The sequence below is a fragment of the Carettochelys insculpta genome, chromosome 5, assembly GCF_033958435.1.
Source record: "Carettochelys insculpta isolate YL-2023 chromosome 5, ASM3395843v1, whole genome shotgun sequence".
Classification (NCBI taxonomy): Eukaryota; Metazoa; Chordata; order Testudines; family Carettochelyidae; genus Carettochelys; species Carettochelys insculpta.
The window spans coordinates 33,708,702-33,730,156 of record NC_134141.1 but is presented as its reverse complement, the minus strand read 5'-3'; the positions used below and the strand labels follow the sequence as shown (position 1 = coordinate 33,730,156).

The following is a 21,455-nucleotide window of genomic DNA, read 5'->3' as shown; positions in this document are numbered from 1 at the left end:
AAGCAGAGGACAAACCAGAACATGATGGACTAAAAGAATGCTACCCTTTGTTATGTAGAAAATCCTGGAAACACTTCTTAAGATATGAGGTGAGAAAATGCCTGAAAAAAAAAAAAAGGATTTTGATTAAACATAGCCAGTTTAGATTCAAACAAGGAGGGAGGTGTTGCTTAACTAAGTAGGTGGAGTTCTAAAGATCCTACTTCCAGTTATGTAGTTTTTCAAAATATCTATGTGAGGTAAGATGTCCCTGCAAAGGGGTTATACAGCTAAAGCTCTGGTCAGAGAAGCTTTTCTTTTTTTGTTTGTTTGTTTAAAAAAAGAGAAACAAAATAGAGAGACCCTTACAGCTTGTACATGTTTGAGTTGAATATTATGCTTGTATTCATAAAACCTCTGTCACTCAGGATACAGTGCAGTACAAATCCCATTTATCTAAAGGCCAATGTGTTTTACCTGTATTTCAGCTGAAGAACACAACGGTGTCTTTTATTGACATAATGTGGTAATGTTTTCAATTCAATTACTTTTTTGAGTAGTCAAACCTAAAACAAGCAAATCAACACAGCATATCAGGCCCCAGTCCACTGCAACATGATGTATTCAGCAATGGGAGCCTGCCTTCTTTCTGGTACTCCAGATGCTATTGCAATAGAGCTGCCAACAGGGAACAAGAAGTGACTTCTTGGCAACATAAAAGAAAATAATAACCCTAATGGTAGTTACTAAATAAAAAAATGCATCAGATGGGAAGTGAAGTGCTGAGCAAATATAAGAAAAAAACACCCATGAGTATTTGTTTTTGTGCTGAAAATAAATTTCACTGTCCTTTCTCATATTCTATGTGTATATATGTAATATTTTATTCTAGGAATATTTATGCAATAAATATTTGCAGAAGTAACAGTACTCTTCATCTATGTTTTTGGCTATTTCAAATTCAAATAAAAGCTTTGCAAAAGCACCCCTTTTAATCCTCCCATCATATTTAAAGAAAAATAATAAAAATCAAAGTTCTGTCTTCCTTCTCTGTTTAAATCCTGAACAAAAGATCCATTTCCCAGAACAAAGGGCAGTATAATACTTCTATCCCTCTATTTTTCTCTGTAAGGAAAAATATCTTCATGTTCAGTCAATATTTCAAGGGAAAACAGTCAAAAGAAAACTGTAGCATACAAGTGGGGAGCAATCATTTAAGTACTCTTTCTTGAATTAATGGTGCCTGAGCAAACAATACAAGATTAGGCCCAGATAAAACGTATTAGTTATCAAATCTGTTTGATGGTGGAACAGTCTCTCAAAGGAAGTAAAGGAAACAACCACTCTGGTCAGTCAAAAGGGAAGTTTTCACATAAAAATTGAACTTTTAAAAGTTGCTCTGCTTCTAAGTAAAAGAGAAATTAGAACGTACTATGGTGTTTGTTGTTTCCAGATTCTTTTATTCATTTCACAGCACTTCGTATAGTCACTTGTCCCCTTATGCACAGTCATTTTTGTGCCCTTTTTCACAGTAAGGGGGAAGATACAACAATTTAAAAAACCAGAAGAACGTGACTGCAAAGCTGCACTTACTGGCAGGAAAGGAGCCGCTCTGTTATCTGAAACTGTAGGTACAAAGAGGGGCTTGCAAGTGTATGTCCCTTTAAAACTAGAGGGAAAAGAGCGAAGGACAGGACAAAGCAGCAACTGCTTTACAGCTGGCGGACGGGGGGGAAAGCCCAGACTTGGGCCGAGTCCTTAAAGGCCACTGCAGCCCCCTCCTGCGCGTAACTTTACTGCGGGGAATGGCCCCGAGTGCTTGCGGGGTGTGGGCCGCTCCGGTGAGCCCCGCGCTGCCCGCTACCTTGCCGGGCTGCGCGTGTGTAACGCGTTGCAGACCGAGCCAGCGCCCCGGGGACACGCTCGTGCCCTGCGCCTCCAGCGCTTGGACCTCAGCGGCCCCCTGCCTGTGCCCTCTGCAGCGCGGCGCGGGGGCGGGCGGCTGTTGTCATGGCTCCTCCTGTGCAGCCCATTCCGGCTCCCACCTCGGCTGCGGAACACCCGAGGGAAGGGGAAGGGGAGGGGGAGGGGGAGGGGGCGACGGCGGCCCGGCCTCTCGCCGCCTCATGGCTGGGCCGGATTAAGTTTCACGGCCGCCTCTGCCTGTTCATCCCGCGCCTCCCCTCGGGGCCGTTACTTGGGGGTGGGGGGTTGCGGAGCCGGCCAGCCGCGCCTGCAGCAGCGAGCCGGGTAAGCGGGGCGGCGGCGGGCGGGGCTGGCTCCTCCCGGGAACGTTCTCTCGGCGCCCGGGTCTCTGCTGGGGCGAGGCTCTAGCGGGGGGTGCGCGCTTTGGGCCCCGTATCGGGCTCACGCAGAGCATGCGAGGGGGGCGCTGCAAGGCCTCGCGCTGGCCCGGGGAGCGGAGCCGAGCCGAGCCGAGCCGAGCCTGTTGCTTCTCTGTCGCGCTGGGGGTGTGGGTGGGGGGCTGGGCCGACGCGCTGCCGCCGGCGTTTGCGAGCCGCGGCGGGATGTGGGAGTGATGCTCCGCCGCCCGCCTTTGCTGCCCTGGCTCCCAAGGGCCGTCCGCGGAGGCGGCGAAGGGCTCCCGGCCACTGCTGCTCCGGCGTGGGCCCCGAGAGACCCAGCTGTAAACAAAAGCCGCGTATCCGCAGGGTGCCGCTCGCGGGGCCTTTGGTGGCCGGCTCGGCACGCACAAGCCCGACCTGTCACTGGGTATTTTGCAACCGATCTTGTGTTAGTCGCCGCCCCCCCCCGCGCCCCGGTCAGTGCAACAGGCGAAAACCAGAGCGCCAACCTAAGGCTGTCCGCCTGCGTGTGGCATGCCTAGTTGCCTGGAGTAGACGCAAGGGGAGATTGCAGGGTATGAGGAGCATCCTCCCTTCGCACCGGCAGTTGTTCGGTGCTTAGGTCCGCTGGGAACAGCAGCAGCCTATGGGGTGAACCTGACAAACCAACCAAAACTGGGTGTAATTGACAGCCGGTGGAGGGGTGGGGTGGGTAGAGACATGAACTTTGCTTTGATTTGTAGAGAGTTGCCAGTGTAGGGGTGGGGTGATGAGCCTAGGAATGCTGCAGTCCTCCCCCCATGTTCCTGTGATTATTTGTCTTTCAACGACTTAGTTAAGAAGGAAAATCCTCTCCTTTCTTCTCCCATTCCCAAGATGAGGGCCTGCTGGCCCAATGAGTGTATGAGCCAAAGTTGAATAACTTGCTGGAGCTACTAAGCAGAGACAACAAACAGATGGTTGCGTGACCTTATGATAAACTAATTTAGTGCTGGGAAACGATGATAAATCCGTGTTCACAATTTCACTGGAATTTTAGGAATACTGATCTTGGGGAAAAATATTTCTTTTAATTAACATATTGAGACATTTCTTCTAGAGGATTATAAATCAGGGCCTAATTCTGCCATCAGATAGGCATATTTACTGAGTGGGAATTGTGCAAGATACCAGAGGGTATTTGCCCTTGTGGCTGGATAACTTTATTTTATTTATTATGCTTACTTAGGTTTATATGCTTTTAAATACTTGAGAAGATGAAACTGATCACATTGATGTGAAACACCTTCAGAGGGAAAGGTAACATTTGCGCTCTGTTTCATATTTACATTTCATGGTGCATTAGTTTGCTGCATGGTGGTGAGATGTATTTCTCTTCCAGTTTTAAAAATAATACCTAGTGCAGCACTAATATGTTTGCTTTGTATCGCCTGTGGAAAAGAAAATGTTAGTTTTGTTCGGATTTCTTGTCCCGGGCTTTTCAGTATGTGACTTTTATATGACAGCCTAGTATTGAAAATATGTTTTGAATTTTTTTTTTGCTTTGGGATAAAATTCACTGTAGGCAATCGAATTAATATCAGCACAAGAAAACAAGACAAAGCTTTGCTAGTGCTTTCTCTCTTTTTTTTCTGGCTTTGGGAGTCTGGAATGCACAGAAGACAGTTCAGTTAAACTTTTGCACTTTATCAATTTACAGATCAATTTGAATATTTTTATAGGATAAATCTCTTAATATGCAGATATTTAAATTATCAGATTTTTAAAACCATCTGAAAGCTTTCAAAATCATCTGGGTCATGCTCCATAATCTAATATACTATAGTTACCAGGTAGATTTTGATTTATGTGACAGTCATGAGGCTTGGATAATAGAGGGTAGCCATGTTAGTCTGTAGCATCACGAAAAGGAAGAAGTTATGTCGTACCTGAGAGACTTACAGTTTTATTTATGAGGTAATGAGCTCTTACCCTTGAAAGCTCATTACCTAATAAATAAAATTGTTTTCTTTCAAGTACTCCAGAACTGCCTTTTTTTTTTTTTGTCAAGCTTGGATAATTCAACTGCTTAAGTTACTTTTAATGGCATCCTACTGAAGTACCTGAAGTCATCAGGCTACCGTGTGTATTAAGTAGTTTTGTGGCTTTTCTACATCAGTGTGTGTATGTCTAATTATGTGCCTTCTACTCTCTTGAAAGTAACTTTGTTGCAGTTTTGGCTGCTAGTTGAGAATTGTCCTCAAGATAATATTTAAGGTGCCAGGTTTGTGGAATTCTCCCTGTTATTTGGAGCATGTCTTTCCATCAAGACCATTAGCATAGTCAGACAAAGAGTCTTCCATATGCAAACAAGGCATTGTAAAATATACTGCATGTAATCGTCTTTTATTACCAAAGACATTGTTTTTATATTTTCATGTCCTTCAGTGGTAGCGAAAACACTGAATAATGAATAGGTATTTTGTGAACTGTTGCTTATTGTGCTTGAAGCTATTCAGTATCATTTAAAATATGTAGTATTCCTAGTGGAAGTGGTTCAAGTCATAAATATTTAACAATAAACACTTGGTTTTGAAATACTAATTTCCAACATATATTTGTTGAAATGCTTGTCTTGTTTCACAGCTTGTGGTTAGCTTTTAACTGATTGAAGTGACACCGTATACAGTAATTCTATCTGTGGAATACAAGTTAACATTACATATAGAATTTAAAAAAGTCACTTTCTGAAATATAACCACTTCCTTATGAAAAATTGATTTCTCCTAATAGATTCCCATTTTATAATACTTCCTGCAGTTAATAAGAGTTAAAATAATTCTGAATAAATGGAAACAGGTGCATTTGTCAGTAGGAAAAAGTCTTGAACATGTTTAAGAATTTGAATTACACTAAAATATTCTTAATTTAAATTACATGCTAGTATATAGAATACCTGAGAGTAATTGTCCTATAAATTGACAGATTGTAGTATTATCAACAGATGTATAGATAACGTCTTCATACTGTATTGTACTAAATTCCAATTAAACAGCAATATGTCTTATGTGCAAGAGTTACCAAAATAAAATTTACACAAATAAAACAAAACAGAAAGCTAATATAAATATTATTTTCATCCATCCCTGAGAAATAGTTAGTGACATTTAACTAAACTTACTTTTCTTTCTGTAGTAATTAAAGCATTGTCAGTGTTTCTATCTTTTATTTCGTGCAACTTTTTCATGTTCATTCATATAAAATTATACTAAATCTGCAGAGAATGGGAATAAAGGCTGTTCATACTGAATTCTTTGTGATTTTAATGTGACCTATTTTGAACTGGCTGTTTTTTAATACTTAATTGCTTTTTTTTATTTTAAGAGTCTAAAAATCCCCTCTTACTGATGTTACTTTAAAAACCTAAATTTCTGGCTTCTTGGGCCTGTTGTTACATTCTTTCTAATCAAGAGAAATTTGCTTAGCTCATGAACTGCGTAGATCAGTGCAAATTGCTTTTGCATGTATTAAATCTGCAGTGTAAATTGCATTTGCTTGTATTAAATCAGTTCTCCTCCCATCCTGCTGATGGTACCTTGTGATGCCTGAGGGGTCAAGAGGTTAATCTCAGTCTGTCAGTAAAACATAGTAAACTCCTTTGGTGTGCCTGCTCCTATGTTTATTGTGCCTAGGTTTCTTGTTACCTCCATGTCTATATCTGCTTAAGGACACCTTCCTTGTCTCTGCTCCCGGCACCTCCACCAGATTCCCTCCAAGTACCACGGGCAGAAAGTTGAATAGAAACAGAGAGGCAGCTGTGTGTTCTATGTAGCAATTACTGAACGCAGTGAGAGTAATAAGGTCCGTGCACTTCTTGTCTGTTCGGTTCAACTTTTGCAGATACTCCTAGGAACGCACTTTGGGCAGTAGCATAGTCACGATTATCCTTGGAGGTGAAAGTAAGAACATAGCAGGATTTTGTGGAGAAGGGGTTGCAGCCAATGATGGTAGTGAGAGTAGGTGGCAGCAAGTTTACCTTTGGAGATTGCAATTTATGGTGACAGGGAGACGTGGCAATAAATAGTAGCATCCTTTAGCTGTGATATTGAATGACCCTGATGTTGACAAGATGGCATTTTAAGTGGCAGCTGGATAACTGGGGAAGAAGACAGCACAAAAATGTAAAAAAGCACACTGTCCAGGCCGGATTCATGCCTAACTGTCGTTTGGACCTTTGAAAATGTTGGCCTTAGTGAATACAAAATGTGTGTTACAAATATTCTTTTTATTTGAGCAAGTATCTGTGTAGTCTCTAAGCATCATAGCTAACACTTGGGCCTGGTTATCAGTCTTAATATAGGAATTTGCTGTATTGTAGAAAGAGAACCGATGAAGTAATGTCTGTAGGGTGAAGCTTTGTGCTGTGCATTCTATCTTTGGAATTGCATGTTTGCTAAGCTAGAGCCATGAGCATTAGTTTCCAAGGTATTTATCTAAAAGGATTTATGAAATACTAGATGGAGTACCAATCAGAGAAGCAGGCTCAAGCATACTCTTGGAAATTGCATGCTCAAACATAAAAGAACTCATTAGGTGCAGATCAGTTGTTTGTTTTTGTTGGTTTTTTTTTTTTTTTTTTTTTTTGCAAACTATTGACAGTTCAGTTAAATGGTTTGATTGCCATAGGTAAGGGGTATTGTCAACCTACAACTCAGATTCAAGAAGGCTCTGCTCCTTTTCCTATTGATGCCAGTGGTACCGAATCGGTCACTAGGGCAGGAGTGGGCAAGATATGGCAAGTGAGCTGGATTCAGCATTCCGAGCCTTTTAATCCGGCTGCCCCTGTGTCTGGGAGCAGCACCACTCAAAGCAGATGTCTGCCCCCTGTAGCTCTCTGTGCTTCACGTGGGGGGAGAAATTTGCATGCTTCCTCCCCTCCCTCCACTCCCAGCTAAATCTTTTAGCTCCCTATTGGCTGGAAAGCACCCAGTGGAAGCTGAGAGGTTTTGTGGGGGCATTGCATGAACTCCCCTCTCCCCCTAGGTGCAGAAAGCCATATGGAACACAGCAGTCTGGGCCTGCTGGCAGACACGAAAACCTGCCTGAAAGTGCACTTGGCCAGGAGCTGCTTAGGTAAGAGCCTGCCTAGGCCAGAGCCTGTCTCCTTCATTCCAACTGTCTCCCAGACCCATCATCTCCTTCTGAACACCTCCTCTAGGCCAGAATACTCTCCTGTACTCATACCCCTCCTCAGACCCAGCAACTCATCCTTTATGCCCCAGTTTACCACCTAATCCTTCTGAACTGTCTCGACCTTACCCAACCCCTGCTCCAGGTCACAGCCCCCTCCTTCAGCCAGTTTCCTTCTCAGGCCCCAGACCCTCTCCTGCACCCAGTTCCCCTACCCTTAGCTCCCTTCTGCAACCCCCCCCCCCCAAAAAAAAAAAAAGTGTTGCCCTTGACCACTTTCCAAAATTTTGGAGTGCCCTCCAGCAAAAGTTATCACCCATCCCTGCACTAAGGGTTCAAAGCTGTAACACGCCAAACACTACTTGCAAGTTGCTCTGCAGGATTGGACATAAAGTTGAAATAAGGAGGTGTAAATTGCTCCAGCTGCTGCCTCCTTTTGAGAATATTGAGGGAGGTGGGGAGACCAGTTTTAACCTCTATGTCTAGGATGTATGAGGTAATTTCTCTAAGAGATTGCTGGATAGAAGGAACAGAATCCACCCTTACTGAGTCTTTTTCTAGCCAGTATGAGCTAGATTGTTGCTGTTTTGGGCCCTTCTCCAGCAGAGAAGAGCAACGAGAATGTGACCTCTGAGGAAAGGCTGAAAGAATTGGGCTTGTTTAGTTTGGAAAAGAGAAGATTAAGGGGAGACATGATAGCAGATTTCAGGTATCTAAAAAGTCCTCATAAGGAGGAGGGAGAAAACTTGTTCTTTTTGGCCTCTGAGGATAGAACAAGAGGCAATGGACTTCAAATGAAGCAAGGGAGGTTTAGGCTGGACATTAGGAAAAAGTTTCTGTCAGGGTTGTCAAACAGTGGAATAAATTGCCACGAGAGGTTGTGGAACCTCCATCGCTGGAGATATTTAAAAATGGGTTAGATAGATGTCTATCAGGGATGGTTTAGACACTACTTGGTCCTGCCATTGGGGCAGGGGGCTGGACTTGATGGCCTCTCGAGGTCCCTTCCAGTCTAATGTTTTGTGATTCTGAGTTTTCCTAGATGATGCCCCAGGCCTCTGCAATCGCATCAGTCCACTCTCTCAATACCCTTGAGCTGGGTCTACACGTGAGCACCCTTTCGAAAGGGCAAAAATCGAAGTTCGGCAGTCAAAATAGTGGCCGTCAAAAGGGAGCACCCGCCACCATTATTGGACCAGCATTTCGATCCAATCTTTCGAAGTGCCACCGCAGCTCTTTCGGAAGAGAGTGTCCACACAGCTCCAAGTCCTCTTTCAAAAGAAGGGAGGCAGGAAACGACGTGGATGGGGTCCCATGGCCAACAAACCCTTCCGAGGCCACAGCCAGCTGCCCCCTTTAAAGGGCCCCTCCCTCCAGTCCGCATGAGCTGAGTGCTGCCCAGCCTTTCCCAGCCCGGCAGAGCCCACCTGTGCCCATGATGGAGGCACAGCGACAGCTCCTGCAGGAGGACACCCTCATTATGGACACCCTGCTGGCAGTGCTGTGCACCATTGCCGCAGCTGCGCCCAATCTCATCAGGTGGCTGGGCGGTCCCCCTGGGGCTGTGGGGCTCCCTCACCCAGGGAACTGCCGGGCAGCCCCCCCAAGTTCCCTGATGCCTCTGGACCCACCCCAGCAGCACCGACTGGTGGGAGCGGCTGGTGCTGGGGGAGTGGACGAGGAAAGGTGGTTGCGGAACTTCCGCGTCTTGAGGCAGACCTTTGAGGAGATCTGCCACTGGCACGCCCCTGCACTCTGGTACCAGGACTCCTCCATGCGGCCAGCCCTCACCCTGGAGAAATGGGTCGTGAGTGCCATCTGGAAGCTGGCCACCCCGGACTCCTACTGCTCCATGGGACAACAGTTCAGGGTGGGCAGGGCCACCATTGGGGCTGTACTTATGGTGTATGGTGGGGCTGGGTCACGTGACCCCCACAGGTGGGTGGGGGGGCTGGGGCAAGGGGAATCCACCACTGTAAGCGGCCAGATGGGAGGGGGCAGGGGTCTGGACGGGGTAGGGGGCAGATGGGAGGGGAGCAGAATGGGCCCGAGGTGGGGAGTGGACGGCCTGCCGCCTGCACTAGAGCACGTGTTCATGCCCCCCCCGCCAAATGTCATCGGAGCGATCAATGCGATGTTGCTCCATAGGGTCGGCTACCTGGGGGATCTGGACAACACTGTCACCGGCTTCCAGGACCTGGGCTTTCTGAAATGCATCGGCACTTTGGATAGTGAGCACATCCTCATCTGCGCCCCACCCCGCAGCACTGGCCAGTATGTCAACAGGAAGGGCTGCCATTCAGTGGTGCTCCAGGCCCTGGTGGACACAAGGGGTTGGTTCACCGACATCTGTGTGGGCTGTGCCGGCTGCACCCACGATGCCTGGGTCTTCTGGAACTCTGGCCTCTGCTGGCGCATGTGGGCCGGCACCTTCGTCCTCCAGTAGGAGATCCCAGTGGTGGAGGACGTCACGATGCCGCTGTACATGGTGGCAGATGCAGCGTACCCCCTGCAGCCATGGCTCATGAGGCCGTACATGGGACACCTCAACCCCACCCGGGAGGCATTCAGTCAGCACCTCAACCACACCTGCAACGTTGTAGAGTGGGCCTTCAGGCACCTGAAGGGGCAGTGGAGGTGCCTCCACACGTGGCTGGAGGTCGGGGTCCTCAACATGCCCCAGGTGTTGGGCGCCTGTTGTGTCCTCCACAATGTTGTGGAGGGAAAGGGGGATGCCTATGTCCCCAGGGTGAGGGCCCTCTGGCCGGTGCTGGCTATGAGCAGGCAAGCACTGCCCCCATCTGCCAGGCCCACTGGGATGGCCACTGCAATCATGGAGGCCTTCAGGCAGGCCTTTGCCGACGGCCACCTTTGACCGCATGCACACCCACATCCCACACACATCTGCACTCACCATCTCAATCCCCTCACCAGCACCGCACCCACACATCTGCTGCCTACCATCCCTCTGAGGAGCACAGCATGGAGTGGTGAACATTAAAATAAACATTTGTTTACATTCTTCGTGTTAACTATGTATGGGGGTGGGAATCTAACTTGGAGGGGGGGTGGGGGGAACCTAACTTGGAGTGGGGCGGGCGGCTCATTCTGTGGCAGGGGTGGTGGGCTGCGAGCCCTGTTGGTTCTTGGAGACCCTGCCTCCCCAGGTACGGGGTCCCTGGTGGAGTGGAGAGGGTGCAGGGAGCACAGGCAGGTAATGCCAGTGAGTGGGCCTGGTGGGGGTGGAGGATGCAGGCTCGGTGGGGGTGGAGGGGGTGGGCTCAGTGGGGGTGGGGGTGCAGGCTCAGCAGGGGGAGCTGCTGGAGGGGCCAGGAGGTGGGCAACGTTGGCTACATGGTCCCAGAGATTGTGACCAATGCCCTCCCGGGTGGTAGAAGCCTCTCCCAGGCTGCCCTGTGCCACTCCATCTCTGCCTGGGCTGCGGGGATGCTCTCGGTGATGAGGGACAGTGCAGGGCTCTCCTGGCCCACAGATGGTGTGGCTGTGTGGAGAGGAGGACAGCATGTCAGTAATGTGCCCCAGAAGGAGAGGCCCAGCTGTGGCCCACCTGCCTGAGGCCCACCCGCCTGACCTCATGCCTTGGGGGCCCCCGTCCCCCCCCAAAGGACACTGGCCCCCAAAGGGCACCGACCCACCCACCACAGGCTGAACCTCCTGGCCTGGGGATCCATTCAGGGGTGTCTCATGCAGGTGACCCTTCCTGGCCTGCCGTGTGCAGGCCCCAGGTGCTGTCCGGCACTGACCAGCCACTGCCCATGTGCGACTTGTGGCGCTGTCCACTGAGGGTGGGTGCTGGGCATTGCTGGTGGGCCACTGCGGTGTGGTGCTGCATCCCATGTGGGGGGTGGCCTGTGTGTGGGCAACTAGCAATTGCATTGCCTCCACCCTGTGGAGCAGGTGTGCACCCCTCCCTCTAGGTACTGGAGGTTCCCTTGGCGATGTCCGGGGATGTCCAGCTCCCTGTTGTCCAGCTGGAGGAGCGGGAGGGGAGGACAATGGTGAGGTCCCCCTCCTCACTCGACCACTCTGTGGTCCCCTCACCCTCCTGGGTCCCCGGTCCAGGCTGCTCTTTCTCCTCTGGCTGCAGCTCCTCGGCCGAGATTTCCAGGAACGAGGGGGGTGGGGAGCTGTCCTGGGAACCAAGGATGCCCTGGAGCTCCTGAAAGAAGGGGCATGTCGCTGAAGCAGCCCTGGAGCGGCCGGCCTGGTCCCTGGCTCAGGCATAGCCCTGCCGCAGCTCCTTGACCTTGAGTGTACTTGCTCCGTGGTACGCTCTGGGTGGTCCCTGGTCAGGAGGCCCCGAGCCAGGCAGCTGAAGGCAGTGTCATTGCACCGCTTGACCCCCATCTCGTGCAGGACCTCCTCCTCCTTCCACAGGCCGAGGAGGCCCCGCAGCTCCTGCTCCATCCAGGAGGAGGCCCTTTTTGTTTTCTTGTCCTGGGAGCCCTGTGGGGGCTCAGAGCGGGGGCGGGGGGGGGGCGGGGCTGGCTGCTGGCCATGCTGTGGCACTGGAGCTGGGGGCTGGAGCACGTGTAGAGGCTGCTCCTAGCATGCTCTCAGCTTCCTGGTACTGGTTTTCTGCGTGCATGCAGCTTTAAGGCAGCCGGATGCAGGGACCATAGATCCCTGCTGCTGCTGGCTGGAGCAGCCCTGCGTTCCAGCTGACCGGCGCCATGGTGGACCTATATATTTAAAAAGCAGACTGTGGAGCATCTACATGTGTACTCTTTCAATTTAATATTTTGAAAGGGGCTGATCTGGGATTGGGGTTCAGTTTTTGACTTCTGCTCCCTGTTTTTTTTGGTTTTCTTTCGAAAGACAGCGTTATGCATGTGGACGCTCCTCCCACTCTTTTGAAAGAGGGCCGCTTATTTTGATGTTTTGTAAACATGTAGACAAAGCTTTGAAGTCATTAGCTCTGATCCCAGGAACTGTGTGCATATCCAGCTTTTCCAAATAATCCTTAACCGCTTCTTTCACCACTGAAGTCTGCTCATCACCTCTCCCATACTGTGCTGCCCAGTGTAGCAGGTTGAGAGCTGATCTTGTCTGTGAAACTGAGGCAAAAAAAGCGTAGAGTACTTCTCACTTATCAATGCTTTGTTGTAATTGGAAGAGAAGTCACTCACAGTAGCTTCACCCCAATTTAGGCAGATTTGTTTGGTGCTTTAGCATTATTGTAACAACTCCTGATAATTTAAGTCAATATGAGCAATCTTAATTTATATGTTCATGGACTGTTCCAGTGTACAGCATTTCTAGGATTGTGGAAATGCAGTAGGTATCTTTTCATGCCCCTCCTGAGCTATGGCGTATGCTCTTTGGCTGCAGATATGGAATGAAGACTTATTCCCTATTTGTTGTTAGAATGGGGTTTGGCTGCAGTGGAAGGAAGCATGGTTGGTACAAATAGATTTCAGTGGTGAGTGAACTGGATACTTGCCTGTCAAATTACAGAAACCTCTCTAAGCCCAAATATGGGCTTTGAATAAAGGGTTTGTTTTTATAAATTTAGGTACATTTGTACCTCTCTAATCCAGAACTCTCTTGTCCAGCAAACTCCATAATCCATCATGATTTCGGTTAGCTGGACAACTGCTTATCATGGGTGTGGCCAAGTTTCTTGTGATCCCATAAAGTTTGTTTACAGCCACCAGTCCTGGCTTTGTGTTCTGTGGTGGTATTTAGCTGTAGTTTACCCCTAAATGTCTTTTAAGAGCCCAGTTAGCAGTGGAAGTGTTGGTAATGTGCTAGACAATATTGGCCTCCCATCGTCCCGCTAAGTCTCTTGTCTGGCACTGATCAGGGCCAAAGGGTGCTAGATGGGAGAGGTGCAACCTGTGTTTCCATATGCGGTAGGAAGAATAACTGGACAGGCTGGAGAATCTAGTCCCTCTTCAATTTATACAACCACCTAGTCTATTCACTCTCTTATACAATATAGCTATATGCAGTATTATGGAGGCTGATCCAGTAAAACTATAGCTGTCACCTGGTTTACGTTAGTTGAGATCTGATAGGCATATGTGGGCAGTTAAATGAGAGAACTTTACTGGCATGTCTAGTGTCAGTTACTGTGCTGCGTGGCAGTGTCGTTTGGATCAGGAGATAAGCGCTTACTGGGCTGTTGCTTTTCATTAAGTCACTGAATTCTAAAGCTTGATTTGAAGCGGTGAATTGCAATGAAAAAGGCAATTAATGATTCTACTAACTGTGAAACAGCAAAGCATCCAAAATGTGTGGTGTGAAATTTCAAGGTGTTTGCACAAACCTGTATTTAAATGCACTAGACTGTGTGTCTCCACTGACTCAGAACACAAACTCGGTTTATCTGCCATTCTCCTTTGTTTGATCTTTTCAAGTGACCCTGGGCAGAGAAGTGTTTTTTCTCTATTACTTTGTGGGGAGGGATTTCTCCAGTTGGGTTGTTGTCCTGTTCCCACCACAAGCCTTCCTCTGTGTTGCCCCACCACACACAACTGCTTAAATGATAAGGTCTACCATGTCTTCCACAGCTCTCATCTCTTTGACAATGCCCATCTTGTAATCACCTGTAAATCACACTTCTTTGCACTTCGGTGTGTTGGCCAGGCACATTCCTGCACTCTGACCACTAATCCATCTTCCCAGCACCCAAATGCTCCAGACTTTTGAGCAACTTCAGAAAGGCACTAGTTCCATAATCGAATGAAAATATCAAAGAAATGTTTCTTCCACATGTGGAATTCTTGCCTCACATCAGATCTCTGCTTCAAATAAAATTGCACCTATCTGAGAGACAAGATGGCAAAATTCAGTCTTTGCAAATGCAATGTCTTGTGGTAGTGTAGCGCTTGAGATAGGATTTAACATTCTAGTTCTGCAGGGTTGCAAGACATTACACTTTAAAACTGATTTTTTAAACATGGAAAAGTTAGCTAAGATAATTTTCTAAATTTTCTGAGGCCCCTTTTGAGGTTTTTTACTTGGCTTCATGGTAAATGCAGATCCTGACTTTTCAAGTGGATGGATTTTAAAAAATAATTTCAGTAATAATTTTTAAAATTTTCTAAAACATTGGTAAAATAGTCTGTAAAACATATCACACGCAAAAAATGTGGTGGTGTTTTAAGGGTTTAATTGAAAGAATTTTGGATGACACCTAGTGCTTACATGTAACTTCAGCATTCAAGTATAATTGAGACATCTCAAAGTTGTGCTGATAAAAACCTTTACACCAATATTTATTCAATATAAGCTCTCAATAATCATGGAGCTAACAAGATACCTACTACTTTTTACCTTTCCATTTCTTTTTTTGTTTTGTTCTAGCCTGTCTTCAATCCTGCCAGTTAAGATTGCAACCTCTTGACATTTAAGTGCCTATCAGATATTTCATGCTGTGTGAATAATAAATTAAGATACTGATTGTATATATTCTTGTGAAACTCACATTGCTTTGTTTTGATGCCCAGTATCTGACAGTTGAAATTCAGAACTCCAAAAGAGAAATTGTACACATAAGATACGGAAATTGCTGTTGTTGGATGTGCTTGTGGAAACAAAGCTGTCACGTTTTGTATAGCGCCACTTGGAAACTACATGTATCACCTACTGGTTAAAATAGTATATTATACCTTGCACGTCAGCAGGCAAAAACTCCATTGTTATGAAAACTTACAAGTATTATGAAAATCCTAAAAAATAGTTTCCATTCAGGTTTTAAATTCAAAAATAACTTTTGGATATTATCAACTGTTAGCTTATCTGAAATGTTGAAAGTAGTTGTGTTGATTCCCCCCCACTAAGAGCTTTAGTGCTTGGAATATTTGAGTGTTAATATAATTTTATTGTTTAATATTCTCTTGTGATCACTTTCTTTTCTGCTTATTCCCGATTACTTTTAGGGAAGTGTATTAGTTGCCATTTGCAATTTTGGGATAGAAACTGAGCAGAGGAAAACAATGTTGGAAGTAATAGGTAAGCTTTATGTTGTTACCGCTATGTGTTGTGGCCAGATGAGGTTAATATGACGGATCCTAATTTAAGACATTACTATATAAGACAGTTGAACTGAATTGTAGTGAATATTGATACTGTACATAGAAATCTATGATGGTTGGATTCTTTTTTTGCATGTGTAGCACTTTAAGTTATTGTTACTTATGATGAGATATGTGCTACCACCATCTGTTTTATTTGTTATATGTTAATAGTTGAGTTAAATGAAAACTTCATTTTTTGTTTTTAAAAAAAAGTTTTAAAAACCCTCATATCTTTGCTCAGTGTTGTTTTTTGTTATCAGCAGTTGATTGAAAGCTTTCTGAGTTTACATAAACAATTTTTCACAGAAATGGTCTAATCCTGGATGGACATGTGCACCTCCTCTTGGTATCTAAAGGGAAAATTGATCTTTTTAAAGCTTTTTTTAATCTTCTGCACAAAACATGACCCATCTCTTAATTATATAATAGATGATAGGAAAGTTGTGTAGTCTTTGCTAGCTGCACGTGACATTTTGTAAGGCGCTGCTGATTGGTAACAAATATCACTGCAGATACCCATCGGGCTCTGCAGGCGGTGGAGCGCCTGCATGTGAAACTACGGGAAAGAGGTGATATCGCAAATGAGGAGAAGTTGAGCTTGCTAAAATCAGTGCTGCAAAGCCCTCTCTTCAATCAGATCCTGAATCTTCAGAGTTCTGTTCACCAGTTGAGAGATCAGGTAGGACAATAATATCCTAAGAAGAGTAAAGCTTAACTGTTTTGTAAACTTAAGTTTATCTGATTGCTGCTTATGATAAATTACAAGTTGCACCACCCTTGTCTGGCACCCTCGAGACCTTACTGGTCCCCAGTGAGGGAATTTGCTGGATGAAGTGGGGGTCCCCTGCTCTGTCCAGGGAGTCAGCTGACCTTCCCAGCTGCTGGCTCTGCTTTTGCATCCTCCTTCACCCTCAGGAGGCCCCCTTATCTTCTGCCTGGACTTTGGCCCTTGCTGGACTAACACTGGACTGGCAGCTTGGACTGTTGAGTGTGGCCATGGAGGGCTGCTGGCCCCAGTCTCTGGTGCGGCAACATCCATGGTCTGGCAGGTTTTGGGAAGTTGACCCTGTAACAAAATGCATGTTGACCAGTAAAAAAAAAAAACAAAAAACAAAAACGAACTAAAACTGAACTGTTGATCCAAAGCCTTTTAAAAGCAGTGGATAGATGCCCATTTACCTCAGGAAACTTTGGCTCAGGCCTGGAAGCTCATGTAAATGTTTATATTTTTGTGGAAAGTTGTCAAAAGGCTGACTACTACCACCACTAAAAAGAGAAGGAAAAGGATATAGTCATGATGAATTATTGTAGAATTAGGGACTGAGCCTCAACTACTATAGAACCAGTGACTTCTATGTAAGTAGCCCGATTTATATCAGATGAGAATTTGGGGCTTTATGTCCATTGATTGTCATGCACTCCTGTGTGATTCATTGTACTTGTAGGCTGCAATACTATGTTATTTAAGCATGTGTTTGCATATAAAAGTTCATTCTTGCATTTGATAGTCACTCCTATTTTGACTTCACATTGAATGATCACTTTGATACCTGCTTCCCTTTGCTACAAGCACGTGGAAAGGAAGAGTGTAGTTCTACAGATCTGTAAAATGATCACTTTGTGTTACACTGTGTCTTTTCCTTCCTGGAGTGATGGGCTGTGGAATTCTCATAGCAGTTTGAGATCCACAGGCACCTACCTGGCCTTTCTCTTACAAAGAAATAACTGATGGTAGCCATAAAAAGGCAGAAGGTAGGATTTCTGCACTTTATCAGGGTGAGTAAGAAAGCAAACACTTGTTAAATCGCAAGGGCTAGCTTTCTTTTGTCACAAGAAAGCTTGAGTATAAAATTAGTTTTAATGAGTAATGTTCAGGACCAGATTATGCATCTGCTTCAGCATCTAGCCTCTCCACTGACTTATGTGAAGGAGACATGGCTATGGTTGTGTAATACCGCTGGCACCAGGGATTGAACCTGTAATCATAGGGTCTAAAGCCTTGTGCTGGTGACCTGGGTCTGTTGGCATTACAACTGGGGGCTCATCTGGGACGAACTGCTAGAAGGTCTCAGACACTTGGGATGTGCTTCCTCAGCCCGGGAAAGCATGTAGTACCCAGGGGCACTGAGACCTCGTACTAGGGTGAATGAAGTCTCTGCTGTAGCCGGTTGGCCTTTAGCTCATGTGGTAGAGCACAGGGTTTTAGACCCTGTGATTGCAGGTTCTATTCCTGTTGCAGGCAACCTGGATCTGTTGGCGTTACAGTTGCATAGATGCAGGAGTCCTGCACTTCCCTTTGAGCTAGCCCATGCACAAGGGGCAGCTGGAGGAAGTAGTTCCTGTATTCTGAAGTGCAATAGGACTGCATCTGGGATGGATCATTTCTTGGGGAATGAAGCTGGTAGAAGATTCCTGATCCCTTGTACTGCTGTGCAGCAGCCAGTAACTATCTGGCCCTTGGTTTCCTGTGAATCTTTAAATTAATCTTGACGATATTTTACATGGAAAACAAATATTTTTGAAGTATTTACAACATATTTTATTGAGAGTTTCACTCTTCATGTGTTTGATATAGAGGAACTCGTTGTCTGAGAGTATTACGACAATAATGAAATCTTACCCAAGAATTCACTCTGTTAAAACTGAGGTAAACATAATGTCAAATGAAGGAAGATTTAATGATGACCTATAAATTTCCACAGGCTGCGTTATGTGGTTGAGGTCTGAAATGAAGGTGTGCCGGAAAGTGTTACCAGGAATTTACTGAGAAACTAATGGACTTCCATGTTACTGTGTGTAGGACAGGGAGATAAATAGGATTTTTTTCTGTTTAAATTATTTTACTAGTTTAGGTGACTAGAGTTTTAATCAAATTCTTCGAGGGTGACAGCTTTCGAAATGGGGAAGGTTTATTTGTGACCATCCACTTCTTCTTGGAGAGATGTCCCTGTGGGTGCTCCACTTTCGTGCCAGGTCTGTCCCAGTGCCTTTTGATTGGAGACTTTACAGTAGTGCGCCTCCCCTCTTCCCTCCCCAGGCCACTCACATGCACTGTTTGTTCATGGCACAATTCCCTGGGTTAACTGGTGAGCCTCACCTTAAATGGGTGGGACTTACTGGTTTTTGGTTAATGTGTGAGGGCTGGAGCAGCCCTCCACTTGCCACTAGCTGGCATGGGCTGTGGTAGGCCCAGGAGTACTGTGAGTGGGAGCTCTTCAGCCCAGCCAAACTAGCCACTGCCCATAGTGTGTGGACACTCTAGTTCAGCAGGACTGGAACAGGCCCCCCGGCCACACCTCTCCCTCAGTTTTATCAGTTAACTGGTTACACTTAACCAATTAACCAAATGGGATGTCATATTGCTAATTCAGATGTTCTGCTACTATCATGGTCCTTGCACGTTGGATGATTATTAGTAGTTTTGAGGTCCTGTGAGCTATCTGCATGTGGATTTACCTGATCTGCCTGTGTGCACCAACATGACCAATAGCATATGCTATAGCTAGGTGGCAACAGTGCATGAATCTCTTTTTAAAAAACGCATCTCTCTGGGGCCTTGTAAAAATCATTCCATAGCTATAGTTTAAAAATAGGACATAAAAGTAGCTGAGGTTGCTATTTTTTCATATTAAACCAAGTCCAAGCAATACAATTGAAAATTATTTTTAAAAGTTGAAAAATAAGCAGCTTGCTTAGATTCCCAAAGTATTTCCTAAGTTTCCATTTTATCCAAGTATATTTTCTTTTCTTTCTATGTCTTGTGCAAATGTGCTCCTGAGAAAATTGACTAGCGTTAGTTTCTAGTGGATTAATGGGGAAGGCAGGTGATGTACTAGAGTCAGGAAAGAAATGCTCCGTATCTTTGTTCAAACTCTGGGCTCTTGTTTGAGAAATAAAGTTGTATGATGATTTTGTGCACAGTAGGTATTAAGAGAATATGTCAAATTTATTTTCACTTGAAATTGAATAGAGATTTGAGGGGTGGTCTCTAAGTTGTCAAAGCAGGAGAACAGATGCATTAACTAGTCTACCACACATGCTGAGGATTATTTACATGATTGTTCCTCCTGGATTAGGTGCTTGTTGAATATTCAAGGAAAGATAAGAAGAGAGGGACATGCAGACTGGAGTTAGGGATAGGGAAACAATGATGGCAGTTTTATAGAGCAGTCTCATTGTTTCACTTTAGTGGCACTGCAAAAGTGTATTTAAGAAAGACTTGTATGAAGCCCCTGCCTTGACTTCATCCCTGAACTCAGGAGGGGCTGTACCATGCATAGGGAAGCTATGGGGAAGAGAGAAGTAATTGTGAGAAGCTTATCCCCTTGTTATGCAGTAATTCTTAGATAAATCTTAGATAATTCGTAGATATCTTAGATAAATATTCAAAATTTGCTCGTAAGCCTCCAGACGATAGGTAAAGATACAGTCCTAGCATACAGATATCACTTGCCTTGTGCTTAAATGGCTGTTGCCACCTTTTCAGGCCATAAAATTGGACTCCCTCTTTTTGTTTGCCAGGGGTGAATAAATGATATCAAGGGCACCAAACCATTCTCTGGTTTCATTTCTTTATATTTCTTCTATTCGCTTGAGGTTTTTATGCTTGTTGTCACCTTTCCATTCTTCTTATTCTGTTAACGGACAACTGATCCCTTTGATGAGGGGAGGTGGGCTTACCTAAGACCTCTAACATTTGGATTTCTTCTAAATCATTTGGCTTTGGTCTGCTGGCTTGTTGGTATGATGTAGATGTTGTGCACTGCCTTTTATGTTGCTCAGATGCCTGTAGAGACATACCTTGCTTTAATTAATATATTTGCATTGGTTTTTTTGGGATTTTTTTAGGAGATGTATTAAGAAATAATGTTTCCTGTTGAGGAAGAGAATAGATTCTTAGCATTCATTTGCATAGAAATGTACTGAAGTAAACAAAATGCTTTCACCCTCCGCACCCTCTGCCTTCCCCATCTCTTTTTTTATTAAATGTTTATTTGTTTTTCTGATGCTACAAATCAAGCCCGGTGCTTGAAGATAAGGGAGCAACAGAAAATATGCAATGAAATTTTGCCTTGTGCTATGCTGAACTTCTAAAGTTTTTATGTAATGTAATTTTTTTGCCATGTAAAAATATTCTAAACATTTTTAATCACCCAGCAACCGCGATCCTCTTTTCTCTTTTCTGCTTCCTCCCCTCCCCATTTTAAGAGCTCAAGGCACTGCTAATGAGAAAAATCCCTTTCTTGGCTGGACTACATTCCAGAGATTTTTCTCCCTTGGAACTATCACCAGAGATCTTACATAATCAGGAATGGAAAAATAACCCCTGCAATGCAGACATATGCTAGCCTGCCCACATTGGTCAGGTGCTCCATGCTGTAAAGTCCACAGAGCAAAGAAAATTAATGTAGCCACTGGGAAACGAGGATCTTTTTTTGCCCATGAAGAGTTACTGTGGTGAGCAAGAGAAATTCCTGCAAAGCATTGCACAAAAGAAGAACTTGCAGTTACTGTTTTGTTGCCTTTCCACTACTGTGGTGTCAGTTTTGTCCTGGAATCTCTCATGTAATCCAAGATATTTCATGCTTGTAAAAACCTGTGATTTACCTAAAATCTGTCCATGTGGCTGTTTGCGGTATGAGTGGCAGAAAAGTCAACATGGCTGTTTTGGAACTGATATCTGGGGTCAAGACAAGGACTGCAGGGATGCAAAACTACCACTGAAGTTTAAGGCTACTGTGTCGGCAGTGCTGCGAGCACCCACTGAACGTGTTCATTGTTAAGGAAGAGGGACAGGTGGTTTGAGGTTTGGGGGCCAGCCTTAAGGAGGGAGAGGGAGGAAAAAGAGGAGCAAAAAGAGAACTTTGCAGACTTAGCCTTCCATCTGAAGTTTTTCAGAGTGATTGGGCCTTTCTGAAAGGGGTGAGGAAACTTTGTCTGGGGCCACTGATCTACA

The 21,455-nt window shown here is 45.4% G+C and overlaps 1 protein-coding gene and 1 long non-coding RNA gene across 12 annotated transcripts in view; one reads left to right on the top strand and one right to left on the bottom strand.

The window, feature by feature from the left end:
* The window catches only part of LOC142013484 (uncharacterized), a 68,848-nt gene extending 67,156 nt beyond the window's left edge, over positions 1-1,692 (bottom strand). The window contains exons 1-2 of the long non-coding RNA XR_012645656.1: positions 1,573-1,692; positions 16-101 (exon numbers count right to left, since the gene is read on the bottom strand). This is a non-coding gene — a long non-coding RNA (uncharacterized LOC142013484). The remainder of the gene's footprint in view (positions 1-15; positions 102-1,572) is intronic.
* A 402-nt stretch (positions 1,693-2,094) lies between these two features.
* MPDZ (multiple PDZ domain crumbs cell polarity complex component) overlaps positions 2,095-21,455 on the top strand; it is a 139,353-nt gene continuing 119,992 nt past the window's right edge. For 9 of the 11 annotated variants that reach the window (XM_074994898.1, XM_074994899.1, XM_074994894.1 and 6 more), the window contains exons 1-5: positions 2,095-2,229; positions 3,514-3,584; positions 7,308-7,397; positions 15,362-15,434; positions 16,012-16,178. In XM_074994898.1, coding sequence (XP_074850999.1) covers positions 15,419-15,434; positions 16,012-16,178 — 183 coding nt within the window. In that variant the 5' untranslated portion in view covers positions 2,095-2,229; positions 3,514-3,584; positions 7,308-7,397; positions 15,362-15,418. Of the gene's footprint in view, positions 2,230-2,250; positions 2,713-3,513; positions 3,585-7,307; positions 7,398-15,361; positions 15,435-16,011; positions 16,179-21,455 lie in introns of those variants that run through there. The other 2 variants (XM_074994893.1, XM_074994892.1) reach the window with 2 other exon arrangements.